At 36.2% G+C, this 25,540-nt stretch overlaps 1 protein-coding gene across 2 annotated transcripts in view; it reads left to right on the top strand.

Annotated features, from left to right (window-relative positions):
* Positions 1-24,485, top strand: part of LOC150077833 (oxidation resistance protein 1A-like) — a 374,929-nt gene extending 350,444 nt beyond the window's left edge. Inside the window, exons 14-16 of one of the 2 annotated variants that reach the window (XM_090384259.1) lie at positions 2,132-2,227; positions 7,784-7,857; positions 23,686-24,485. In XM_090384259.1, coding sequence (XP_090240385.1) covers positions 2,132-2,227; positions 7,784-7,857; positions 23,686-23,821 — 306 coding nt within the window. In that variant the 3' untranslated portion in view covers positions 23,822-24,485. The remainder of the gene's footprint in view (positions 1-2,131; positions 2,228-7,783; positions 7,858-23,685) is intronic. The other variant, XM_090384258.1, reaches the window with a different exon arrangement.
* The last annotated feature ends 1,055 nt before the right edge of the window (positions 24,486-25,540 follow it).

Here is a 25,540-nt window from a genome sequence, read left to right as displayed (position 1 = left end):
GGGATAAGGAGGTGATTATTCCATTGTATAAGGCCGATGGTCAGGCCACACCTAGAGTACTGTATACAGGTCTGGAGGCCTCATTTCAAGAAGGATGTAGAGCTGCTGGAACGAGTACAGAGAAGGGCAACAAGATTAGTGAATCTAACAAAGGGGTGCTCTTACGAAGAAAGGCTTAAGTTTTGCAAATTACAGTGTCTGGAGACTAGGCACCAGCGAGGTGATCTGATAGAGGTGTATAAAGCCTTGAATGGTTTAAGCATGCTCAATGCTGATGGGATTCTTCCTCTAGCTCAGAATAATCACCTGAGAGGGCATAAATTCAAATTGAGGAAAGACAGATGTAGGATAGACGTGCGGAAATTTGCCTTTAGCCAGCGGGTGGTTGGTTGGTGGAACAGACTTCAATCCCTTGTGGTGGAGGTTGATAGCCTAAATAAGTTTAAGGCTCAGCTGGACAGGTATTTTGAACGAACAGAGGGGTGAAGTGGAAGTGTTTTTTTTTTTTTTTTTTTTTTTTTTTGGCTGATGCTGCATAAGCTTGCTTTCTTGCATCAAATGCCTCTACTAATGCTAATGCATTTACCGAGGGGGCCGGATTCAACATCGTTGCGGGCCGGCTGTTGCCCACCCCTGCCATAAAGTATTATGTCCATTGAAATCAAAGCTGCACCTAAAAAAAATCTCAGGGTAAAAACTTAGTTTGGTATTATTTTTATTAGTAAGTTTATTAATGCTCTGCTACCAAAGAAATTGTATACATATGATAAAAAAACAAGAACAATAAGCAAAAAATTGTACTGCATTGAGTACTGCCTATAGGTGTTGGAGGCCTCATTTCAGGAAAGATGTAGAACTGCTGGAACTGGATATAGGGAAGGGCAGTGATTATTGGCAAGGGGAACAAAGGGATGCTATTTCCAAGAAATGCTTCAGTTCTGCAAATTGCAGCATCTGGAGACAAGGCACCTACGAGATGATCTGATTGAGTCGTTTAAGGTTTTGTTTGGCTTGTGCAAACTCAGTGCTGATTCCTTCCTCTTGCCCAGACTATGCACATGAGGGGGCATAAATTAAGATTGAGGAAGGATGGTTGTGGAATTGATGTGCAGAAGTTTGCTTTCAGCCAATAGGCAATCAATTGCTGGAACAAGCTTCCATCCATTGTTGTGAAGTAGATAGTTTGAATAAATTCAAGGAGGAACTAGACAAGCTGTTTGAGGGGATGGATAGGCAAAATGTCTTTTTTTGCTGATGCTATATAAGCTTGCTTTCTTGCATCATTTGCTGCTATTAATACTAATAGTAATAATATTGTTATATAGAGATTTTACCTTAAAATTAGCCAGAAGAGCTAGTTAGAGAAACCAGTTAGCCACTTCCATTATTTTGTATGGAGACAGCTCCCTAACTCAGCCTTCTAGCTGTATTTTCACAGGACTAGGAGTACTAAACAAAGGATAACTATATAAATCACTGTAGATATGTTTTACATTATAAGTTTTATAATGTTAATAATTGTTAGACAAATTATCGGTACTTGGAGCTCTTGATTATTTATCAACTATTCATAGATAATATATTATTATATCTAATTACACTTTAATTACATATGTATGAAAACTACCTAATAGATATATTGCTCTTAAAGTTAATCATAAAGCTGTTAGGAAAATGTTATAGTAAATTCCAGAATATAACTTAAGTTTTTTAAATGTTTAACAATTACACACAAGACTTCTTTTAGTGTTTATTAAAAATATTTTAATATTAAGAAAATTAAATTGTTAAATTTTGTCCCTCCAAAAAAGTGTTGCCTTTTCAGCTTGCCTTGCCATGATATTTTCTCTTGTACCCTTTTATATTTGACTTAATCTGTATGCTCTTACATTGATTAAGTTTCACTTGACCATTTCTAAGTTCTGTTCTGTATGATCTCCTACAGCATTAATTTTCTGTTCCCCCACTCTTCAATGGAAAGGCTCCTTATTACTGGCTTGGCTTTATTACTTATTGGATAAAATAATGACAAATGAAAATGCACACAAAATAACTATCAGAGGGTTCAAGGTTTGGCAATATTTTGCTTATTACTGACAATTTGATTCTGATCTTAGTACTTTTTTTTTAGGTGTTTGGAGCTTTAACATCATCTTCATTAAAGATGAGTGACCACTTTTATGGAACTGGGGAATCATTTCTTTTTACATTTCATCCAGAATTTAAGGTAAGTTCTGGTTAAGAGTTAATAAATTCCTTTTATACTCCATCGGTAGAGGAGTTTATAACTTTATTATTGCAATTGATGTTCCAGTGAAACGGTTAACAATGAGCAGTGCATTTCTGTGGAAGCATTGTTTTGTGACATATTTGGTCTCTAAATGTGGGTTTATGGGTCTTTATGCATTACCTCAGGAATGCAGCAGTCAATTAAATGGAGAGGAGTTAACTTAAATGTGATATATATAAGCATGTACAAGCTAAATTAAGGGAATGGGTTATAGTCTAATGCAAGTGGTTAAATAATGCTTACTTAGACTTCACAATTTTGACACTAATTGAAGCTATCTGATTAGTATCCAGTAAGATCTGAAATAGCAGTAACAGTGGCCTTAAATTTTTAACAGTTAATAGATTAATAAATTAATCTAACTGTTATTAGTAAATAAATTAATAATAGTGAAGTAATGTTTCTGAGGTGTGCATAAGAGTAAGCCTGTTGCTGTTACTGGATGGAATAGCAAGACACATACAGGGTAATTCATAAGTATGTTATCCCTGTAATGAAAAGTATAAATATAAAATACTATAAACTAATTCGTTTATATTACTTTTACACAATTGCACAGAAAATTTAAATAATAAGAAATAGTGTCACACTCACTGTGTGAACCATTAGCATCATATTAGCAACCACTTTCCATGTATTTGAAAGTTGCATAAATGCAACTTTCAAAAATACTGGATTGTGGTGTTTTTAATGTAGCTGTATGCATTTCTTTGGGAATTAAAGAATTTTGTTGCTTTAAATCATTGCCATGAAGTTTTGTTGCATATATCCCCACAGCCAAAAGTCACTTGCAGTAAGGTCAAGTGACTTTAAAAATTGCATAGGAACATTGCATCTTGGACATTTGTAAATGTTTTGATTAGTGATGTCTACCTTTGGACAACCACTGCATGGAGCATCAACAATACTGCCAGTGGACACAAAACATTTTTGCTCATTCTACGAATAGTAAGTCAGTGCTTCTCAAAGTAAGCTGAAAATGTCCTTTGCACTCATATGGAGGATAAGTACATTTCTATCCATATGGTCACTTTCTAGCATTCCTCTAACTTAAGCATTTTTTCTGTATCCTCCAAATCAAAGCAACAATTTGAAACAAACTCTGAGTGGTTAACATACTTACAAATCACTATGTATTTACAAATAGATACAAGCATATTTGAACTTTTGTAAAACGTTCAGTGTACATAAACTTCCTTATTAATTTTTTTGTTCTATTGTTGTTATACAATTTATAAAAGTAAGCTATCTGCCATAAAGATTTAATGAGAAATTAGATTAAACAAAATCAATTCATATTAAACTAGTCAGACACTGTCATTAAAATTGACAATTAATTATACATTGCAGGTATGCTTAGTCACATGTGCAGCTTGCCCTTCATTTTAACTACTGTAGATTGTCCTCTGCCCATTGATTTATTTACAGACTAACCCTGTTACTTCCTAATGGTTATTTTAATTACTTTTCAAGTATAATGATAATGGCTTGATAATGTCTCTCAGGGTAACTCAGAAATATTTTTTGGCTAGTGCAGCATAAGCCTCAGGCTTCCTTGCACTATGTGGCTAGTAATAATAATAATAATCCAGAGGGATTGAATTATGCTATCACAGACCTGTAGCCTCTGCCTGGATATAGCAGACTTAGATGGTGTTATTATCAAAAAACAGATTATGATGAGGCAAATCTACAAAACTGTTTAACAGTTATTAAACAAATTTTAAGTTTGACAGTAGCTTAAATTTCATATACCTCTGATCATAACATTATACATTTGAGAAAATATTTAGTTTTTGTTCAAAGCATTTTCAATGTGTGATGCATTAAATTTTTTTGTTTTTTTTGTGTGTGGTTGCGATAAAGTGAAGTTATTTATTACTTCAAATACAAATAAGATAAAAAGACAGTCATTATTTGAGAATAAATGACTTTCAGATTCCATTGTAATTTCTGCTTATGTCTTTTCTATAGATATTTCCATGGGCATTGTTCTTCTGAATTAGCAATTCCACTTCTTACTTGCAAAGTAGTACAGATGCATGCATCAGTTAAGGAACAGACTGTGTAAATTTCCTGAAGAAAAGCAAAGCCTGCTGCTACATTTTTTTCAAGTGTTCTACATGACACTTGTAGGACACTTATATTGTGAGAACATATGCCAAAAGCATGTTTTGGCAGACATCTTATTAAAAGAAAACCTACATGTTTATGGGGTTTCTTTTAATTACAGTAATTAGCATTAAGCATTTGACTTATTGCATACTGTGTATTTGTAGGGCTGCCACCTAGCCAATGGAAAAAGGTTCTAGAACTGTTTTTACAACAAGATTGGACTGGGGTTCAAGCTCATGACTGATTGTAAATACAGTTAACATTTGTATTGATTTATTGTAAACTCTACTGACCTGATGGTTATGCTGGAGTATAAACAAGAACTTTTTTTTTAAATTGGATATAACCAATCAAAGTATTGATAATGTAGTTGCTGATTATCAATGCAGGTATAATCACTATGAAATAATTGCACCCTTTGCTGTATTGAAACGTCATAAAATTTAGGATATTATAATTACATTATTTACAGTTTGTCAAACATTTCAGATAATTCTCTCTCATTAATGGCAAAAAAAAAAAAAAAAAATATATATATATATATATATATATATATATATATATATATATATATATATATATATATATTATTAGAAAATATTCTGTATTTGATACATGGACAGAAACAGACTGAAAACTGAAATGCAGTCCTTTAAAAAGGATATTTAATCATCCAAAAGAATTTTTCTGGAGTCCTTATTAAAGATGCCATAATGTACAGGAATAACTATTTGGACATTGATTTCCCTTTTAGCTGCTATCCTATTAGTAGATTGTCTTGGTGGGGAAGAGGGGGGTGGATCTTGGGTTGATTGCTTCATCATACTGGAGTTGTCTGGATGTGATTTTAGTATCCCTTTAAAAACTGAATTTTTATTCTTTTGGTGTCTGTGGGTTGAACTAAGAGTATTATGAAAAATTGAACTGTTGCTAGTTTTGCTATTATGAAGATTGCGTATTTACCATTAAAAAAATACTCCACAAGGAGGGTTCCAAGTTGGATGAATAGTGAAGTTGCTACATTACTTGAGCAGAAAAAGGTGGCATGGAAATGTTACAGAACAATAAAAAGTACTGAAGCCTATAACAGCTACAAGATGATCTGTAATAGAGCCGCAGAAAAGGTTCAACAGGCAAAGGCAGTTTATGAGAAATCACTAGCAAAGAGGGGGAATAAGGAATTCTTCACGTATATAAATGCCAAGAAGAGCAGGACAAACCAGATCGGACTTTTACATAAGGGAAAGGGGATGAGGAATTGTGCAGTCAGATATACCAGCTGCCATTGCAGATGAACTCAACAGTTATTTTGCATTGATATTTACAAATGAAAAACCTTTTGTGGCAATGGGATATTGTGGGAGTGAAGTTGAAAAATATGTAATTAATAATATTGAAATTTCGCAAGATTATTTAATGAAAAAAACTTTCGAGCCTACAGGCCAGTAAGGCTCCTCGAGTTGATGGAATATACCCTATAATCTGAAGGGAGGCAGCAAGTGAATGCATTGAACCATTTAGGCTAATTATGTGAGCATCACTGGACTCTGGGGAGATTCCCTTGGATTGGAAAAGTGCCAATGTATCTCCCATACATAAGGTTGGCTCTAAGAGTGAAGTGGGAAATTATTGACCTGTCAATCTGACTTCAGTGGTAGGGAAAATCATGGAGGCAATGATCAAGGGTGGAATTCAGGATCATTTGGATTGAATTAATTCTCAAGGATACTCAGCATGATTTTGTAAAGGGAAAATCATGTTTAACAAATCTGGTTCGCTATTTTGAAAGGGTCACTCACGAACTGAATTTAGGAATAGTTTCAACATTGTTTATTTGGATTTCAGCAAAGCTTTTGACTCAGTCCCACATGAGTGGTTGGAATCACTGGGAAAATCCTTAGATGGATAGCAGGATGGCTTCAGGGCAGGAGGCAGAGGGTTGTGATAAATGGCTATTCCCCAGATTGGGTTGATGTAAGAAGTGGGTTTCCCCAAGGATCAGTATTAGGACCACCGTTTTTAATTTTCATAAATGACTTCGATGAAGGTATAGAGGGCGTGATGTCTAAATTTGCAGATGTTAAAATTGGTAGAGTAGTTAATGATCACTGTCAAGCTGAGCTTCTTCAGAGAGACCTAGATAGACTTCAGGAATGGTCAGAAAAATGGCAGCTATGCTTTAATCCAACAAAGTGTAAGGAATTACACCTGGGAAACAGTAATCCCAAAATAACTTATTCACTTGGTGGAGTTCAACTAAATCTAGTACTGGAGGAAAGTGACTTGGGTGTTATGATATGGTCAGACATGAAATTCTCTGAGCATTGTAAACAGGTTGCAAGGAAGGCCCATGGGGTCCTATCGATGATCTATCGAACTTTTTCAAGTAGAGATAGGGACGTGATAATCCCATTATATAAGGCTTTTGTTAGACCATACTTTGAATACTGTGTTCAAGTATGGAGACTGCACCTAAAGAAAGACATCAAGCTTCTTGAAAGGGTGCAAAGATGGGTAACTCACCTAGTGAGATCGGCAAAAGGGCATCCTTATGAAGAAAGACTTTGAATATGTGGGTTGCAGAGTTTGGAAACTAGACACCTTAGAGGAGATTTGATTGAGGTGTTTAAGGCTCTGAGAGGCATCAGTAAAATGAATGAGGAAGAAATTTTCAAGATTATAAATGATGCTAGAACTAAGGGACATAAATTCAAGTTACAGTGGGAAATGTTTAGATTGGACTGCAGGAAGTTTCATTTTAGCCAGAGTTATAAATTACTGGAAGAGGTTGCCTACATGGGTGGTAGAGGCTGACAGTTTGGGGAAATTCAAAGGTCATCTGGATAGTACCTTTGGGTCAGGGAAGCGCTTAGGATGATAGGCTTAATTTCCTTTTCTTTTATTATTATTATTTTTTTTTTTTCATTGTTTTATTTGGGGTTTTTTTTTTTTTGGCTGGTGCAGCATAAGCCATAGTGCTTTCTTGCACTGTGCGGCCATTACTAATACTAAAAGATCTAAGAGGTCACCCACAGATTCTTGATTGCCATGTTATCCAGACAGTGGGATAAACTTTCCCCATGTTTCTGTTTACCACTTGTGGAGAATTTTATATGGGAAATGCTTTAACAGAGTTCTGTAATGTGGAGTATTTCTGATTAAGCCATATCGAAACCATGGTCCTCTGATTGTATTGTATGCAACACAACATCTGCAGCTTACCAAGCCTACTATGTCTGTAGTAAAAAAAAATTAAAAAAGTACTTTTAGAATATGTAAGAGAAGAAATTAATCCTAAAATTGTTTTTAATTTCATAATTGCAGATTTATATAGTCAGTTTCTTCCTTTTAAATTTTTTTTCTTTCCCTTATCAATAGTGCTATCTCTGGAGTGGGGACAACATGTATTTTGTCAAGGGTGACATCAACAGTATTGCTATAGGAGCAGGAGAGTAAGTTATTTTATTGTTAAATTGAACAACAGATACTTAAATTCTGCATGTTAGCAATTTGGAAAAGTTTATTGAACATTTAAATAGTCAATCCTTCGTTTTCTAACATGTGGATATCAAATTGATTGACATTTGAATTATTTTTAATTATTCATACATTAAATGAAACATCTTTTCATACTAAATTTTGAGAATAATTAATATTTAGTAATTGAAGTCCTGAAACAATAGTTTCATCGCAGATCTTATATTTTTTTAAAAGCTTTTGCCAGTAGCAGAGAATGGAGTTTTCATATCCACAAAGCTAACTTAGCACTCTTGCAAGCCAGTGTTGGAAAAACTGGTTGTCTTCAGTTTTTGGCACCTTTCCAAAGCTGTCTAGTTGACAATAGATGGAAAAGTTTTGATGATCTACAATTACATTATGAAAACAATGTTCAGGAGAAATAAAATGCAGTTTGGGGGGGATACAATGAAATAAAGTAGTGAATGTTTAATAAATAGAACATTACATTAGTCTTGATCATGCTGGGTTTTTTCTATGTGAACATGTTTTGGACATGAAGTGTTGTGCTTTATCACTGGATTATATGAAGATAATTAGCTTACTTCCATTTGCAACAGTAGTTGCACATTGAAGACTACTGTACAAATTGGAGCACTATGGATAAAGGGATGGTTGAGTGGGAGCAGACAGTGGTAATCAATGGACTCTGCTCTTCATGGACTGATGTTATTAGTGGAGTACCCCAGGGTTTGGTGTTTAGCCCATTGTTTTCTGTATTTATCACTGATACTAATGAAGGTATATCAGGCTTAATGTCCAAGGTTGCAGATGATACAAAGATGGTTAATGACAGTAATCATATTATGCTACTGCAACAGGATCTAGAAAAGTTGAGCAAATGGGCTGAGAGGTGGCAACTAAGTTTAACATTTACAAATACAAAGTACTGCACATAGATAGCAGTAATCCCAGAGTAACATACCAACAGTGTGGTACTACACTCAGGGAAGTGGAGAATGAAAGATCTGGTAGTAATTGTGCAGTCAGATAAGTTTTCTGGCAATGCAGACAGGTTGTCAGAGCAGGTATGGAGTCTTGTCAATGATATACAGGAATTTTTCTAGTAGGGAAAAGGAAGTGGTTATCTCTTTGTATAAGGCAATGGTGAGGCCATGCCTATAGTACTGTGTACAGGACTGGAGGCCTCATTTTAGGAAGGATGTTGCTTGAGTGTGTACAGAGAAGGGCTGTTTGGTTTTTAGGAGCATTAGCAACTAAGGCCATATTGCTCTGGGGATGTGCAGTGGTCATTCTCTAACCTTTCCGCATCCTCTGTATTTGGTGGTCATGGGCTCGAACCTCTGTCTAATCAAGAAGCGTGTGCTACGCACTGCTGCTCCTTCCCACCTGGCTATGGAGGCACCTGCAGAGAAGAGCAACAAGATTGAGAGGAACAAAGGGGTGCTCTTACCAAGAAAGGCTACAATTCTGAAAATTGCAGTTCTGGAGACTAGGCACCTGCGAGGTGATCTAATTGAGGTGTATAAGGCCTTGAATGGGTTCAGCACACTGAATTCTGATGGGATCTTTCTGCTTTTTCAGATTATGCACCTGAGGGAGCATAAATTCAAATTATGGAAAGAATTGTAGATGTGTGGAAATTTGCCTTTAGCCAGCAGGTGACTGACTAGCCAGACAGGATTGTTATGGTTGTAGAAAAGGAAATGCTAATTTCCATGAAATAAATGTGGCATATTACTGCTACACTAGAAAGACAAGGCATAGATATTCCACATATTATGATTTTGAAGAAAATATATGAGAATGCTACCTCCTTTATTAGACTAGACAAAGACAGTAGGAAATTTAAAATCGAGAAAGGAGTTCGACAAGGAGACACAATATCTCCGAAGCTGTTTACTGCTGCCCTTGAGGAAGCTTTCAGAAGATTAGACTGGTCGCAGAAAGGAGTCAATGTGAACGGAGAGTACTACCTAAATCATTTACGATTTGCAGATGACATTGCGGTCATAAGTCAAGATCTCAAAGAATTATAGGAAAATCTTAATCAGTTATGCAGAGTTAGTAAGGATTTTGGACTAAAGATGAATATGGCTAAAACAAAAGTAATGATGAACAAGTATGCCACAGAAAGGGAAATAATAATTGAAGGAGTAGTAATTGAAAAGGTGGAGTCATATACTTATCTGGGACAAGTTGTTAGTTGTAATAATGATAAATGGCTGGAAGTCAAGAGAAGAATAAATTTTGGATGGATAGCATTCAGGAAATATAGTTACATACTGAAGAGCAATATCCCAGTTTGTCTGAAACATAAAATAATGAACCAATGACCTATGACCCCACCATGACCTATGGAAGTGAAACTTGGGCACTCACCAAAAGAATGGAAGAGAAGCTGAGAACTACCCAGCAAAGAATGGAACGAATTATATTAGGAATCAGACTGTTAGATAAGAAGAGAAACGCATCGTTTAGGCAGAAAACTCAAGTAAAGGACATTCTTATCAAAACTAAAGAACTAAAATGGTCTTGGGCAGGACACATAGCTCGAAGACATTGATGACAGATGGACTAAGAAAATAACAGAATGGTACCCAAGAGGAGCAGAAGAAAACCTGGAAGACAAAGGCGGAGATGGATAGATAATTCATGAGTTCGTGGGTAGTAAATGGATGGCCAGTGCTCAAAACAGAAGGAACTGGAAAGTTGCTGGAGAGGCCTTCATCCTGTAGTGGATTGAAAATGGCTGATGATGATGATGATTACTGCTATACTTAGGGTGTTCTTGGCAAGGTGCAATTCTGCTGCCTGATTGCCAAGATACTCTAATATTCAAAATAAAATATAAAATTAGGAAGACAAAGCAACTCTTTCCCCCCAAGGAGACCTTCCTTCATTCCCACCAAAGAATGGATGCCATGCGTTGTGTGATTCCATTTCAATTTGTTTTGTTTCCTCACTTTGTTTCTTTGATTTGCATGTTGCTTCTGTTCCATTCCTTCCCATATAATTTGAATGCTCATGACAGTTTCCTCATTATGTTTTAAATTTCCTGTCATTTTGGTTGCATTAATTATTTGATTATAATTAATTTGTCAATTCTGTTTATTATGATTTAGTTTTAATTGTTCATTTGCATTTGATTTAGACCTGTCTATTTGCTGGGTTGACGTCCAGATTTATATTTTGTTTGTTACATTTGCTTATTTAACCTAAGAGGATGGTGGCCATGGCATACATCATGATTTTGAATTTATGTTAATTTTAATTTGTTTAGATCATCAGATGGGGGACATCCATTGACATCAGCTGGATAGCAATCAATTACTGAAATATGTCACATTGAAGTAGTGCGCTCAAACTTTGGTGGGTGTGAGGACATCCTTATATAACCCTAAATGTAATTTTAATTCATGTTTTTCCTTATTTCTTGGTGGAATATCTCTCACTGATGGGACACTGTTTTTTTTTAAAAACAGTGGGAATGCAAGAAACAAACCCTCAAGCTCATCTTGCATCCCATTTTTTGAAATAAGCATATTTTAAGAATATTTTCATAGTTCACATCTTTATTTCCTAACAAGCTATGAGATTTTTTGAAGCTAATCATGCATTTTCAGCCATGGTCACCATTTCTTCAACTTGATCTGAATTTAACTTTCTTATTGGTGGCACATAAATGGATTTCTGTCCTTTTGCATCAGCATTGAACTTTCATTGGGTCCACCAGACTTTCACATTCAGTACTTTTGAGCCCAGCTCAAATGAGTTTATCTTTGTGCCCACAGCATCCTTGTTCAGTGCTGACTTCTGCCTGCTCTGCTGTCCCATTCACACACGAAACATTTTAATGTAACTTGATTGCCGACTCATTAACATAATGCAAGAAACAAACCCTCAAGCTCAAACATAAAGGGTGGTTAATGAGAGGAATCAAGGTACACTACTGAAATAAGACCTAGAAAAATTGGCAGATAGGCTGAGAAGTGGTAATTGGAGTTTAACATCTATCAATGCAAGGTACTAACTACATAAGCGAAGCGATAATTACAGAATAAAATACTATTTGGTGTTGCCACACAAGTTATTGGAAAACAAAAGAGACTTTGGGGTCATTGTATAGTTTAGCATGAATTTCTCTGAGCAGTGCAGACAGGCTGCTAGGATAAAATCTCTCAATGATATACAGTAATTTTGCCAGCAGGAACAAGGAAGTTCTTATCCCATTGTATAAGACGATGGTTAGGCCACACCTTGAGTATTGCATACAGGTATGGAAGCCTCCTGTTAGGATGTCCATCTGTTGAAACAGATGGAGAGAGGAGCAACAAGATTAGTCAGGAGTACAAGTGTTCTTATCCTAAAAGACTGCAGTTCAAATATCAATGCCTGGAAACTAGGTACCAGTGAGGAGACCTAATTGAAGTAAACTAAATGCTGATGGCATCCTTGTCTTTCTCAGACAGCACATATAAGGGAACATAAATTGAAAAGGGATGACTTAGGATGGATGTATGGTAATTTGCTTTAAGCTAGAGAGTAATTGTTGGAAACTTCCATTTGGTCTTGAAGTAGATAGTTATAATAAATTTAAGGGGACAGATAAAGATAGGTAGGTTTTTTTTGCTAATGCTGTATAAACTTGCCTCCTTCCATTATTTGCCATTACTAGCACTAATAAAACCTTGCTCTCCACAAAATAGCCATTTATGTCCTTTATTAAGAAACTTGCAGTTTTCATAAGTCTCCTTTAAATGAATTGAATATATAATTGGAACAGAGGCATAAATTTTCTCCTCATGAAAAGAATACCTTTCAGTCTTTGTAGAGATCAATGAGCAGTTCCCATTCAACTTATATGCTGGAACTCCTAAAGCAGTTATTAATCCAAGTATATTGTTGCAAATAGACAAGTGAACCTTCCTCAGAAAAATATAAAATTTAACTCTTTCTCATAGTGTTATACCAAGAAAGTGTCCTTAAATAGTATTTCCACCTTTCCCTAGCTTAGTCTTGGCAGAATCTCTATAGAAGATGGTAATGTGGTTGGTCTTGATCACAAGTTTCATTCTGAAATATGCATAATATGCCTTTTTTAACAAATTTTTTAATGTTTTTCCTTCACTTGATATTGATGAAGGTATATCAGGCTTAATGTCGAAGTTTGCAGATGATACAAAGGTTGGCAGGGTTGTTAATGGCAGTGTGCTACTGCAACAGGATCTAGATAATTTGGGCAGATGGGCTAAGAAGTGGCAACTGAAGTTTAACCTTGACAAATGCAAAGTACTGCATATGGGTAGAAGTAACCCCAGAGAAATGTACCAACTGTGTGGTACTACACTTAAGGTGGTAGAAAATGAAAAAGACCTGGGAGTAATTGTGCAGGCAGATATGAAGTTTTCTGAGCAATGCAGACAGGCTGCCAGGGCAGGTCATGGGGTTTTGTCAATGATATATAGGAATTTTGCTAGCAGGGAAAAGGAGGTGATTATCCCTCTGTATAAGGCAATGGTCAGGCTACGCCTTGAGTACTGCGTACAGGTCTGGAGGCCTCATTTTAGGAAGGATGTAAATTTACTTGAGCGTGTACAGAGAAGGGCAACAAGATTGGTGAGGGGAATGAAGGGATCCTCTTATCAAGAGAGGCTTAAGTTCTGCAAATTGCAGTGGCTGGAGACTAGGCACCTGCGGGGTGATCTGATTGAGGTGTATAAGGCCTTGAATGGGTTCAGCACGCTGAATTCTGATGGGATCCTTCCACTTGTTCAGATTAGGAACCTAAGGGGCATAAATTCAAATTAAGAAAGGACAGATGTAGAATAGATGTGCGAAATTTTTTTTTTTTTTTTTGGCTGATGCTGCATAAGCTCATACATTTGCTTTCTTGCATCACATGCCACTACTACTTTTTTTTTTTAACAAAGCTACCACAAATGCAGCTGAATGCATCAGGTTTATTTATGTGACTTTTTTGCTATACTGCAGGACCAAACTTGAGAAATAGCCTAGTTTTACTAAATTTTTCTGTATGAAATAAGTTTTTCAATTTCCAGTTTTGCTCTTTTATATTGCATTCTGAGGTTACTTTTTTCAGGCATATGATAATTTATTTGTATTGTTTGAATCAACTGCTGTCTTGGTTTCTTGACAGGTTACATTGTTCTCGGCTTTGTATTTTTTTACTGCTTTTTACTTTTTCCACAATTCATACGTTCTAGAGTAGGCAAGGAGATTTCCTTTTCAAATTGGACAATTTGGCTCTGGCATTGTACATTCTTTACTGACGTGTTCTCTGAACTACATGTTGCACAAGTAGGTAAATCTCTACATGTCTGTGAATGGCCAAACTTTTGAGGGATTTTGGGGGAATTTGTGGATTGTTGTGAAGTTTTGAAAGTGAAATTCCAGTTTCACGTTGGTATGATATTTCCATCATCTCCTGAAGGAGATGCATTTGATGGCTGTTACTCCTTGTTCTGTTAATTCCTGAAGTACTTCATCTTTTGTCACATTTAATAAGTCCCATTCAGCGGTTACTTCTCTGGATGAATTAAGTATTGTATGGGGGCAACTGTGACTTAAATTTTTTTTTATTGTTCATGGTAAATCCTCTGAATGTTTCGTGTTTGCTGTCTCCACCAATGGGTTCTAGATTGTAGTTTGACTGATTTTGGTGTTCAATTGCTTTCTGAATGAAGAATGGAGACATTCTTCCATCATTCTGTTCTCATGTGGAGTAAATTACTAGATATAGTGGAATTGGATTTAAATGCGTTTCTTTTCCCTGCTGTCTCTTTGCATTATGCTGTGTGTCGTCTTTTCTTCTGTTTTCTTGAGTATATTGTCTGGTCGTAGTAGAATCTTGTTAAGAGAAGTATAATAAAGTGCTATATTATTTTTGTTTTATTTTCTGTATTATCTTTTAGACAAAGGTATTTGAAATTACAGAATTTTAATTACAACTGTATAATTATTATATTAATTATTCTTCTCCAATATACACTGAAAAGGCAGAATTCATAGGATACCTGGTTCCTGGGCAATGCTACACTGTCATCCCTCTCACTAGATTTGATTATCAGCAGTGATTCTTCATGCATTAAGAATCTGCAGATAAATGAACCACTAGGTGGCAGTGATCACAGTGTGCTGAAGTGGGATTTATTCAAAGAGGTAACTACCATTAGGGGTAAAGGGAAGGGTTATTGCTTCCGTAAAGGCGACTACGATGGACTGAGACTGTATTTACATTCTATACAGTGGGACCAACTGATGATGTTACCAACAGCAAATTCAAAATGGGAAGCATTCAAAGAACTTATCTTGGAAGCTACTAGGCTTTACATACCAACTAAGAAATATTGTTCAAGGTTTAGGCCAAAATGGATGTCAGATGAACTAATGAGGCATATGGCAGAGAAGAAAAATGCATGGGATACATACAAATTAACACATGACACAGAAGCCTATGATAGATACAAGTTGATATGCAACCAAGTTACAAAGGAGGTTAGGCAGGCGAAGGCAGATTACAAGAAATCCTTGGCAAGGGATGCAAAGAAAAACAGCAAAGAGTTCTTTACTTATGTAAACTCTAGAAGGAAGGGGATGAATCAGATTGGTCCACTTGATATTGATGGGTCAAGTGTAGATGATCCTGCTCAGGTAGCTAACAAACTAAATGAATATTTTGCATCGACATTCACACATGAGGAGTTATTCAGCGAGGGGAATGCCAGAGGTCTATTCAACTCTAGCAGTAAGCTACAGAATCTTGATATAACTGGGAGTAAAGTGGAGGAGAAACTGTTGAAGATAAACACAAGAAAGGCACCCGGGGTGGATGGGATCTATCCAGTTATATTAAAGGAGGCAGCAACGGAAGTAAGCAAACCCTTAGCCATAATTATGAGAGCTTCCTTGGACTCAGGGGAGGTACTCATAGACTGGAAATGTGCAAATGTGACCCCAATTCACAAAGGAGGATCAAAGGCTGACACAAGTAATTATAGACCTGTGAGCTTAACTTCTGTTCCAGGAAAATTAATGGAGGCACTGGTTAAAGCACTGCAGGATCATTTAGACAAGACTTCAGTTATAGCTCAGACACAGCATGGTTTTGTTAAGGGGAAGTCTTGCCTGACCAACTTGATTGGATACTATGATGCAGTCACAAAAGAACTGGATGCAGGGAATAACTTTGATATTATATACTTGGATCTTAGAAAGGCTTTTGATACTGTTGCACATGGAAGACTGCTACACAAATTGGAGCAGTGTGACATTGGAGGCAAATTGCTGCTATGGATAAAGGGGTGGTTGAGGGGGAGAAGACAGAGTGGTAATCAATGGACACTGCTCATCGTGGACTGATGTTATTAGTGGAGTCCCTCAGGGCTCAGTGTTGGGTCCATTATTGTTTTCTGTATTTATAAATGATATTGATGATGGTATATCGGGCTTAATGTCCAAGTTTGCAGACGATACAAAGGTTGGCAGGGTTGTCAAGGACACTACTGACACTATGCTGCTGCAACAGGATCTGGAAAGGTTGAGCAGATGGGCTGAGAGGTGGCAAATGAAGTTTAACATTGATAAATGTAAAGTACTACACATGGGAAACAGCAACCCCAGAGCAACGTATCAACTCTGTGGTACTACACTGACAGTGGTAGAGAATGAAAGGGACTTGGGGGTGGTTGTGCAGGCAGATATGAAGTTCTCTGACCAGTGCAGACGGGCAGCAAGAGTAGCTCATGGAGTATTGTCAATGATATACAGGAATTTTTCCAGCAGGGATAAGGAGGTGATTATTCCATTGTATAAGGCGATGGTCAGGCCACACCTAGAGTACTGTATACAGGTCTGGAGACCTCATTTCAAGAAGGATGTAGAGCTGCTGGAACGAGTACAGAGAAGGGCAACAAGATTAGTGAATGGAACAAAGGGGGGTGCTCTTACGAAGAAAGGCTTAAGTTTTGCAAATTACAGTGTCTGGAGACTAGGCACCAGCGAGGTGATCTGATAGAGGTGTATAAAGCCTTGAATGGTTTAAGCATGCTCAATGCTGATGGGATTCTTCCTCTAGCTCAGAAAAATCACCTGAGAGGGCATAAATTCAAATTGAGGAAAGACAGATGTAGGATAGACGTGCGGAAATTTGCCTTTAGCCAGCATGTGGTTGGTTGGTGGAACAGACTTCCATCCCTTGTGGTGGAGGTTGATAGCCTAAATAAGTTTAAGGCTCAGCTGGACAGGTATTTTGAACGAACAGATTGGTGAAGTGGAAGTGGGTTTTTTTTTTTTTTTTTTGCTGATGCTGCATAAGCTTGCTTTCTTGCATCAAATGCCTCTACTAATGCTAATGCTAATACTAGTGGACGAACCCACCGCTTGGCAGGTATATAGGTACACTGCATTCATGTAGGCAGTAATTCGATGTCAGTATGGATAAATGTCATGAGTTAACAGACTTTGAAAGAGGGATTGATAGTGGATGCCCGACGTATGGGGTCACTATCTGTGAGATGGTACAGAAATTGCACTATCCCCGTTCAACAGTATCAAGAGTATATCAGGAATATGCCATTTCCGGAATAATATCTCATTGTGGGCAGAGAAAGGTGGTGGATATGGCTGTCGACTTCTGTCTCGCATTGTTTCAGCCAAATGGAACAAATCACTCCCAACTTCAAGAACGGAGGTGCCAGAAACATCTCCATCAGGCGATCATTAGCTGCAATAGGTTATGGGAGCCACTGACCCAACAGAGTCCCATTGCTAACACCCAACACAGGGCTCTATGCCTCAACTGGGCAAAAGAACGTCAGCATTGGATCTTGGATGATTGGACACGGGTCTCCAGGTTAGATGAGTCCCATTTCCAGCAGACACAGTGTGTATCTGGTGGAAACTGCATGAAGCTATGCACCCATCATGTCAACAAGGAACTGTTCAAGCAAGTGGATGGTTAGTAATGATCTGGGGAATGTTAAACTGGGATGTCTAGATGCATCTCTGAACAGTCCAGGTTACATGTCCATCCTTGTAGATCATATGCATCCCTTCATGATCATGTACCCACAGGGCAATGCACAGCAGGACAGTATGCCTACCACAGAGCTATCCATGGTGACTAGAACATGGTTGAAGAGCATTCTGCAGATTTTACCACCATGGAATGGCCTCCCCCAGACATGAATGCTGTGGAAAGGTCAGTTTGAGTTTTGGATCCTCCACCCAGAAATGCGACAGAATTATGGACAGCGGTGTAGCAAGCATGGATGGAAAGACCTGTGGAACACTTTCATGAACTAGTGGACATTATGCCTTGCCGTATGACTGCCCTTATCTAGTCAAAAAGGGGGGCCTACCCATTACTAAGTAGGTATCCTATGATTTCTGTCTATTCAGTGTACTTTTTTCAGTCTCTTTTCTCATTGCTTCACAAGCAATACCATATTCATGAGTCTAACATGACAATGCACGTCAAGTGTGCACTCTGTTAAGCTAAAAAATAGTCCATTAAAACAACATTTAATCATGTATGAAATAATGATATTGATGAAAGTATATCAGGCTTAATGTCCAAGTTTGCAGACGATATGAAGGTTGGCAGGGTTGTTAATGACACTACACTCCTGCAACAGGATCTAGAAAAGTTGATCAGTTGGGCTGAGAGGTGGTAACTGAAGTTTAACACTGACAAATGTAAAGTACTGCATATGGGTAGCTCACTACACTCAGGGTGGTAGAGAATGAAAAATATCTGGGGGTAATTGTGCATTAGATAGGAAGTTTTCTGAGCAGTGCAGACAGTCTTCTGCAAGAATAGTTCATGGAGTCTTGTCAATGATATACAAGAATTTTTCTAGCTGGGATAAGTAGGTGATTATACTCCTGTATAATCACCTCCTTATCCCTGATAAGGAGGTATAAGGCAATATGTTTTGAGTATTTTGACCACACCTTGAGTATTGTATACAGATCTGGAGGTTTCATTTTAGGATGTACAGCTGCTCGAACAAGTATAGAGAAAGGCAATGAGATTGGTGAATGGAACAAAGGATTGCTCTTACAAAGAAAGAAAAGTTCTGCAAATTGCAATGTCTGGAGACTTAGACATCTGCGAGGTGATCTGATTGAGGTATATATGGCTTTGAATGATTTGAGCAAGCTCAATGCTGATGGGATTCTTCCTCTTGTCCAGATTAGTTGCCTGAGCAGACATAAATTCAAATTGAGGAAAGACAATTGTAGCATACATATGCAAAAATTTTTCCTTTAGCCAGCGGGTGGTTGATTGCTGGAACAAACTTCCATCTGCTGTTGTGGAAGTTGACAGCTTAAATAAAATAAAGGCAGAACTATATAAATGTTGAGTTAATGGATGGATGAAATGGGGAGGGGTTGTTTTTTGGCTGATGCTATATAAGCTTGCTTTCTTGCATCATATGCCTCTACTAATGCTAACTCTTTTACAATGCTTCTGAAAGGGAAAGAGTTTGTCAAACGTATATTTTAAGGAATTCACTTTTTTCTAAGTGAAATAAATGTTTACAAGGCTATAGTTTCCATAGCAAACAAGAGGTTAGTTATGCAACTTAAGATGATATCCATTGAAAATAGCTATTACCACAATTGTATCAGTGGTGACAAAAGACATTATTGTTTAAGGCAGTTTCCTGAACTTCCTTGGTTCACGGCACCCCTAGGCTAAAAGAAATAACTAATAGTTCCAGTTATGAAGTACTTAAGTCTAAACAACTTAATATTTGTCCTAACAACTTAGCAGCCATTTGAAAATATAATAATAATAAATTGAAAGAAAATTGATATTTTATTTCATTCTTTATCATCATCAGCCATTTCAATCCACTGCAGGGTGAAGGCCTCTCCACAACTTTCCAATTCCTTCTGTTTTGTGCAATTCCCATCCATTTACTACCCATAAACTCATGAATTTCATCTGTCCATCTCCATCGTTGTCTTCCAGGTTTTCTTCTAGCTCCTTTTGGGTACCATTCTGTTATTTTCTTAGTCCATCTGTCATATCTTTGAGCTGTGTCCTGCCCAAGACCATTTTAGTTATTTAGTTTTGATAAGAATGTCCTTTACTTGAGTTTGCTGCTTAATCCATGTGTTTCTCTTCTTATATAACAGTCTGATTCCCAATATAATTCATTCCATTCTTCGCTGTGTCGTTCTCAACTTCTCTTCCATTCTTTTGGTGAGTGCCCAAGTTTCATTTCCATAAGTTAGGTGGGGAGTATACATTGGTTCATTATTTTACATTTCAGACAAATTGGGATATTGCTCCCAGTATGTGACTATATTTCCTGAATGCTATCCATCCAAAATTTTCTTCTCTTGACTTCCAGCCATTTATCATTACAGCCAATGACTTGTCCCAGATAAGTATATGAATCCACCTTTTCAATTACTGCTCCTTCAATCATTATTTTGAATCATCATTATTCAAAGATGAATATGGCTAAAACTTTTGTTTTAGCCGTATTCATCTTTAGTCCAAAATCCTTACTAACTCTGCATAACTGACTAAGATTTTCCTCTAATTCTTTGGGATTGTGGCTTATGACCACAATGTCATCTGCAAATCATAAATTCTTTAGGTACTCTCCATTCACATTGACTCCTTTCTGCGACCAGTCTTATCTTCTGAAAGCTTTCAAGGGCAGCTGTAAACAACTTAGGAGATATTGTCTCCTTGTCGAATTCCTGTCTCAATTTTAAATTTGCTACTATCTTTGTCTAGTCTAGTCTAATAAAGGAGGTAGCATTCTCATATTTTCTTCAGAATCATAATATATGGGGTATCTATGTCTATCCTTGTCTTTCCAGTGCCCGAAACATTGCCTTATGCTATTAGAGTCAAATGCCTTTTAATAATGCCAGGCGTAATGGTGTTTTATATTCATTTGCTTTCTCCATAGTTAGGAATCCTGTCCTAAAGCCAGCTTGCCCTTTTGGTTGATTCTCATCAAGTATTCTTTCTAATCTCTTAGTAATGACCCTTGTGAACAACTTGTAAATGTGGGATAACAAGCTAATTGGTAATTAATAATTTCCAATTTATCTCCTTTCTTATGCAGCAAAACTGATTGCATTATTCCACTCCTTAGGCATCACACCTTTTCTAATGCATTTTGTGAAGAGTCTTGCCAGTTTGTCATGTCTCTTCCTCCCAATTTTAACAACTCTACAGTAACTTCATCTTCCTCCGGGGCTCTCTGATTCTTCATTTTCTTCAACGCATGTTCTCCTCATCAGGAAGGATACTGGTATGTCGTATTGTGTTACTAATTTGATCCATCTTCCCCACTGCTGGCATCATTCCCTTGCTCCTTGTATAATTCTCTATAGTAGTCTTCTGCTATTTATAAGTACACCACTGGTATTATTCAGTTTTGGTATCATTTGTCTTTCTGTATTACTGCTCATGGCTGCTGATTTCAGTCCTTTGTTTTTCCTTAATGCTTGTTCTACTTTTGTGTTAAATCTTATGTCCTCTGAGGACATAAGATTTAACACAAGGACTGTAGTTAATGGCTTTGCATAACTCAGTATACTAATTTTCTCCTTGTCAGTGTTTATCTTGCTCTTAAAAGATCTATTTTTCAAAGATTATGCAATTAAAGTTGCAAGAAGCCATACATGAAATGAGAACATACATACAACTGAACTGTGTTAGCATTTAGTTGGGTTGCTACATGTTGTAACATGCCCCCCCCCTCCCCCTTCAGCACTATCAACTCTACTTAACTAAAATTAGCTTGATTGGCAGTGTGGCCATTATAAATTCACACTAAAAATAATTTTTTTTTCCTTCATTTTATTTAAGAAAATTATCAAAAATCTTAAATTTCACTGATAACCTCATCAGAATTATTAATGGTTAATCAAAGAATTGAATAATTTTAATATCAGTTTGTCTTGTAAGTACAAGGACTGTAGCTAAAAAAAAAAAGTATTTCCTCCATCCAAGCATATATCATATCTTGCCTAACACTTATTACACTTGTGTGCCACTACTCCTCAAACAGCCAGTCTGTACAAGCTGGCAAACAATGGCTGTTATTAGACTGGCTTAATGTATTATATAAATGTTCCTGCATTCTAGTTGATTGGTCAGGTTTTCATAGTTCAGTGGCATTCCACTGAACTATGAAAATAAGACTTTCTAATATTGAGTGAAGAACATAACATGGGGTATTGATAACTTAAAGATTGTAAGTCTTTATTCTTATTTTTCAAAGTGTTAGTCAGGTTGACTAACCCTTCAAAAAATAAGTGTCCAGGTTAACACTTTAGTTAACCTGGACACTGTCTGTAGTAGTCCCAAGGTACAGTATAATTTTGATAGATCTTATGATAGAAACAAGGTAAATACAGCTTTAGTGCTGTCAAATGTTAGTTATTTAAACAGTGATAAAAAATGATAACTTAAATTTAACTAGACTGTTCTCATTTTCCTTAATGGTTTTTTATTGAAAAAAAAAAAAAAAAAAACTTGTTTAAGGAGGATTGACAATTAAATTTCAGGACTGAGTCCATTGCATAAACCATGGTGTAACATGCCATATCAGGACATTGATATGGCATGTTGCCCTTGTATAAGGCCGTTTATTTATTCTGTGTAGTTTGCAAATTATTTATATTGTACAAGGCATTATCATTAAGTGATGGAGAAAAGAAAGAACATGAAACAACTTAAGTTTTAAAAAGTGCAGTTGAAACCTAAGAATTGGTAGAGTACATGTATGGTAACAGTGTACTATCAGTATAAAATCAGTATGGTAACAGTATAAAAAATAGTAAAAAACGTTCATTTGAATGGTTTTTTTTTACTATTTTTTAAAGATTTCAGGATGGCTGTGAGGAACTGGAAGATGGGGCTGTGGATGTCTGACTTTTTGAATGATGTAAGGACAATATGTTAACAGGGAAATAGTTCTTGAAATTCTGACAGAGTTGGGCAAATAGAAGATATGGATATGCGCTAAGTTTATTCTGTTGTTTGAGTGATGATATAAGCTGCTTGAAATCAAAGCATGTGATAAGATCATTCAAGCTGTTGACAATTCCTCCTAGCTTGATTTAATTGTAACAAGTGATGACCTATAGTGATTTGAATACAATCCATAAAAAGTGTGGAATGATGATCAACATACTCAGACAAGTTTTAGCTTTTAAAATCAGAAACCAAAAGTTGATCATTTTCTTCAGTAGCAAGGGAATCATTCACAAGGAATTCATTCCACCAAGTAAGAGAGTACCGTGCACAAGTTTTAGATTTTTTGGTTAAAAGAACTGTAGTCTGTTTTGAGAAAAAATTAGTTCCTGTTGCATGACAATGCTAGGCTACATTCTGTGTGGATTATCAAGGAGTTTTTGGCAAAGCATAGAATTTGGGTGGTAATTCTCCACCTAATCTGCTAGTTTTTTTCTTCTCTGCACTACTTGATTCTCCAAAGTCAAATCCATGCTAAAAGGACAGTGATGACAATTAAAGGAATCAGTAGTGATGATTTTAAAAAAATGTTTTTCAACAGCTCCATGCATGATTTCACAAGCATATAGCTGCTTTAGGTGATTACTTTGAAAAATATTAAGTTTCCATTCTAAAATTTGGTTCTTTAAATTGACTGTCCTGGAACTTAACTGTTAAACCTTATATTTGTAAATTTATTTGGTTATTAACACAGAACCATAACTTGCAATCTCAGTTTTGAACAATATATTTTTTTAATTTTAAAAACTATTTATATTTATAGTGGGCAGTTTGGTCTCTGGCTTGATGGAGATTTATATCATGGAAGAAGTAACAAATGCAAGACATACGAAAATGAAATTCTTTCTGCAAAAGAGGACTTTGTAATTAAGACACTTGAAGCATGGGGATTTGTATAGAAAGTATTTAACATTCTAATCTGAAGTGATCCAATGTCAACTAAGGTATAAAGCAGTTTAATTCAGAATTCCAACCTGTGTGAGCATCAGGGTATCACTATTTTTCAGGTGGAAGTTGAACTGCTAGTCTCCAGTGAAGAGAGAAGTTACATGCTACCCATAACGCCTTGTTTCACAAAATAAAATCGACATAGGTGGTCTTCCATGGAAGCTGCTTCCTCTGTCATATCTGTATATATGTCTGTATGTAGAGAGCAATGCAAGTACTGTATATGGCTGAGCCTTTAGAAGGTTGTGGTCATTGTTTGCACAATTTAGTTTAGTCTTATCACTAACTTTCCAGTAGGTTAGGTTGAAACTAATTTATTGTCTGCTTATGAAGTTGTTTGTATTTGTGTACGTATGATAGCAGTAGCTCATGCCAATTAGACCTCCATTGGTGTTTGTTTCTTCATATATAGGACCTTCTTGCAGCTGGAATAGCAAACTGGCATGACTAGGGATTTTGCATTGAGTTAAACTTATTGTGATAATGATTTTAAAGTTCAATGTCTTTAGAGATTTGTTTCATTGGAGTGTAGCTGAAAGGGTGATGAAACTAATGGCAAAGCTAATCGAAGTAAGGAATGGCTTAAGCCATTTACAAAATTGCTTGATTTAAATTTAATAAATATTAAATGCATTTACATTCTAGTTCATAGTAGATATAATCTCTGCTTGCTGTAATGTATGTTTGCCAGTTGAGATTATTTCTTTAAGTTATATAGTGAGCTTGGATACATTTGAATAAAAGTGAATTATAGAAAGTAGTTTAAAGTTGCAATGCAGGTCATAGAAGTCTTCCTCTGCTGTGTATTAACTAAATACCTCTTAGAACAAATATTAAAACAGCTTAAATGCTGCCATACCAGGTGCTTCTTTCATTTTACCCTCATGGTAGACTGGTATGAGGTGGCTGTCCCTTTCTTTGGATGTGCCAAAGTTTATTGGTGAATGAATTAGAACGAAAGTTGGTAGGATTGCTTTGAATATTTCTTTGGAACTGGCTTCACATTTAAAAGTTTTTAAATACATATTGTAGATATGATGAAATGACTTTCTTATTGCAGCAACTGTTTGCATATTTATAAAAGAAGCACTTTCACATACTATGGTTAGTAAGTACCAATAACTAGATTTTCCACAACAGTTAAATATTTTATATTACTAGTTCAACTGTCAGGTTTCTTACTAGACACAAATGTAATGCAGCATATTTCTTGTAGTCCTCATTGCTAAGAATTGGAATTTTTTGAATCTTTCTTTTTACACAATTATACAAGGGTAATAAATATTTTTTGTAAGTTGTATGCTTATGAATTATTTTGATATAATTTAAAAAAAAAGCAGTGACCTTTTGATCTTTTTCTATCAATGATTTTTTTTGTTTTAGAAGCTTATCTGATGCAAGAATTCTATAAGCAAAATTAATTGGTATATTTTGCACCTATATTTTAAATATAAAATGGTACACCTAAGTGTAATATTCCTACCTCTTGAGCCAGTGTTTTTAAACAATTAGCAAATGGGTAATGAAAAGCCATGAGAAGTAGAAATTATCAAGCTGAGTTAAAGTTTTTGTGAATTTAACTGCAGCCACACATTTATAAATAAGCAGAGCTAATATTGAAGTAGGTTGGTGTCTTTTCAAAGAAAGTGTTTTGATGATAATTATAAAAT

The sequence above is a fragment of the Mastigoproctus giganteus genome, chromosome 11, assembly GCF_048544385.1.
Source record: "Mastigoproctus giganteus isolate SK-2022 chromosome 11, ASM4854438v1, whole genome shotgun sequence".
NCBI lineage: Eukaryota > Metazoa > Arthropoda > Arachnida > Uropygi > Thelyphonidae > Mastigoproctus > Mastigoproctus giganteus.
This window is presented reverse-complemented; position numbering and strand designations above follow the sequence as displayed.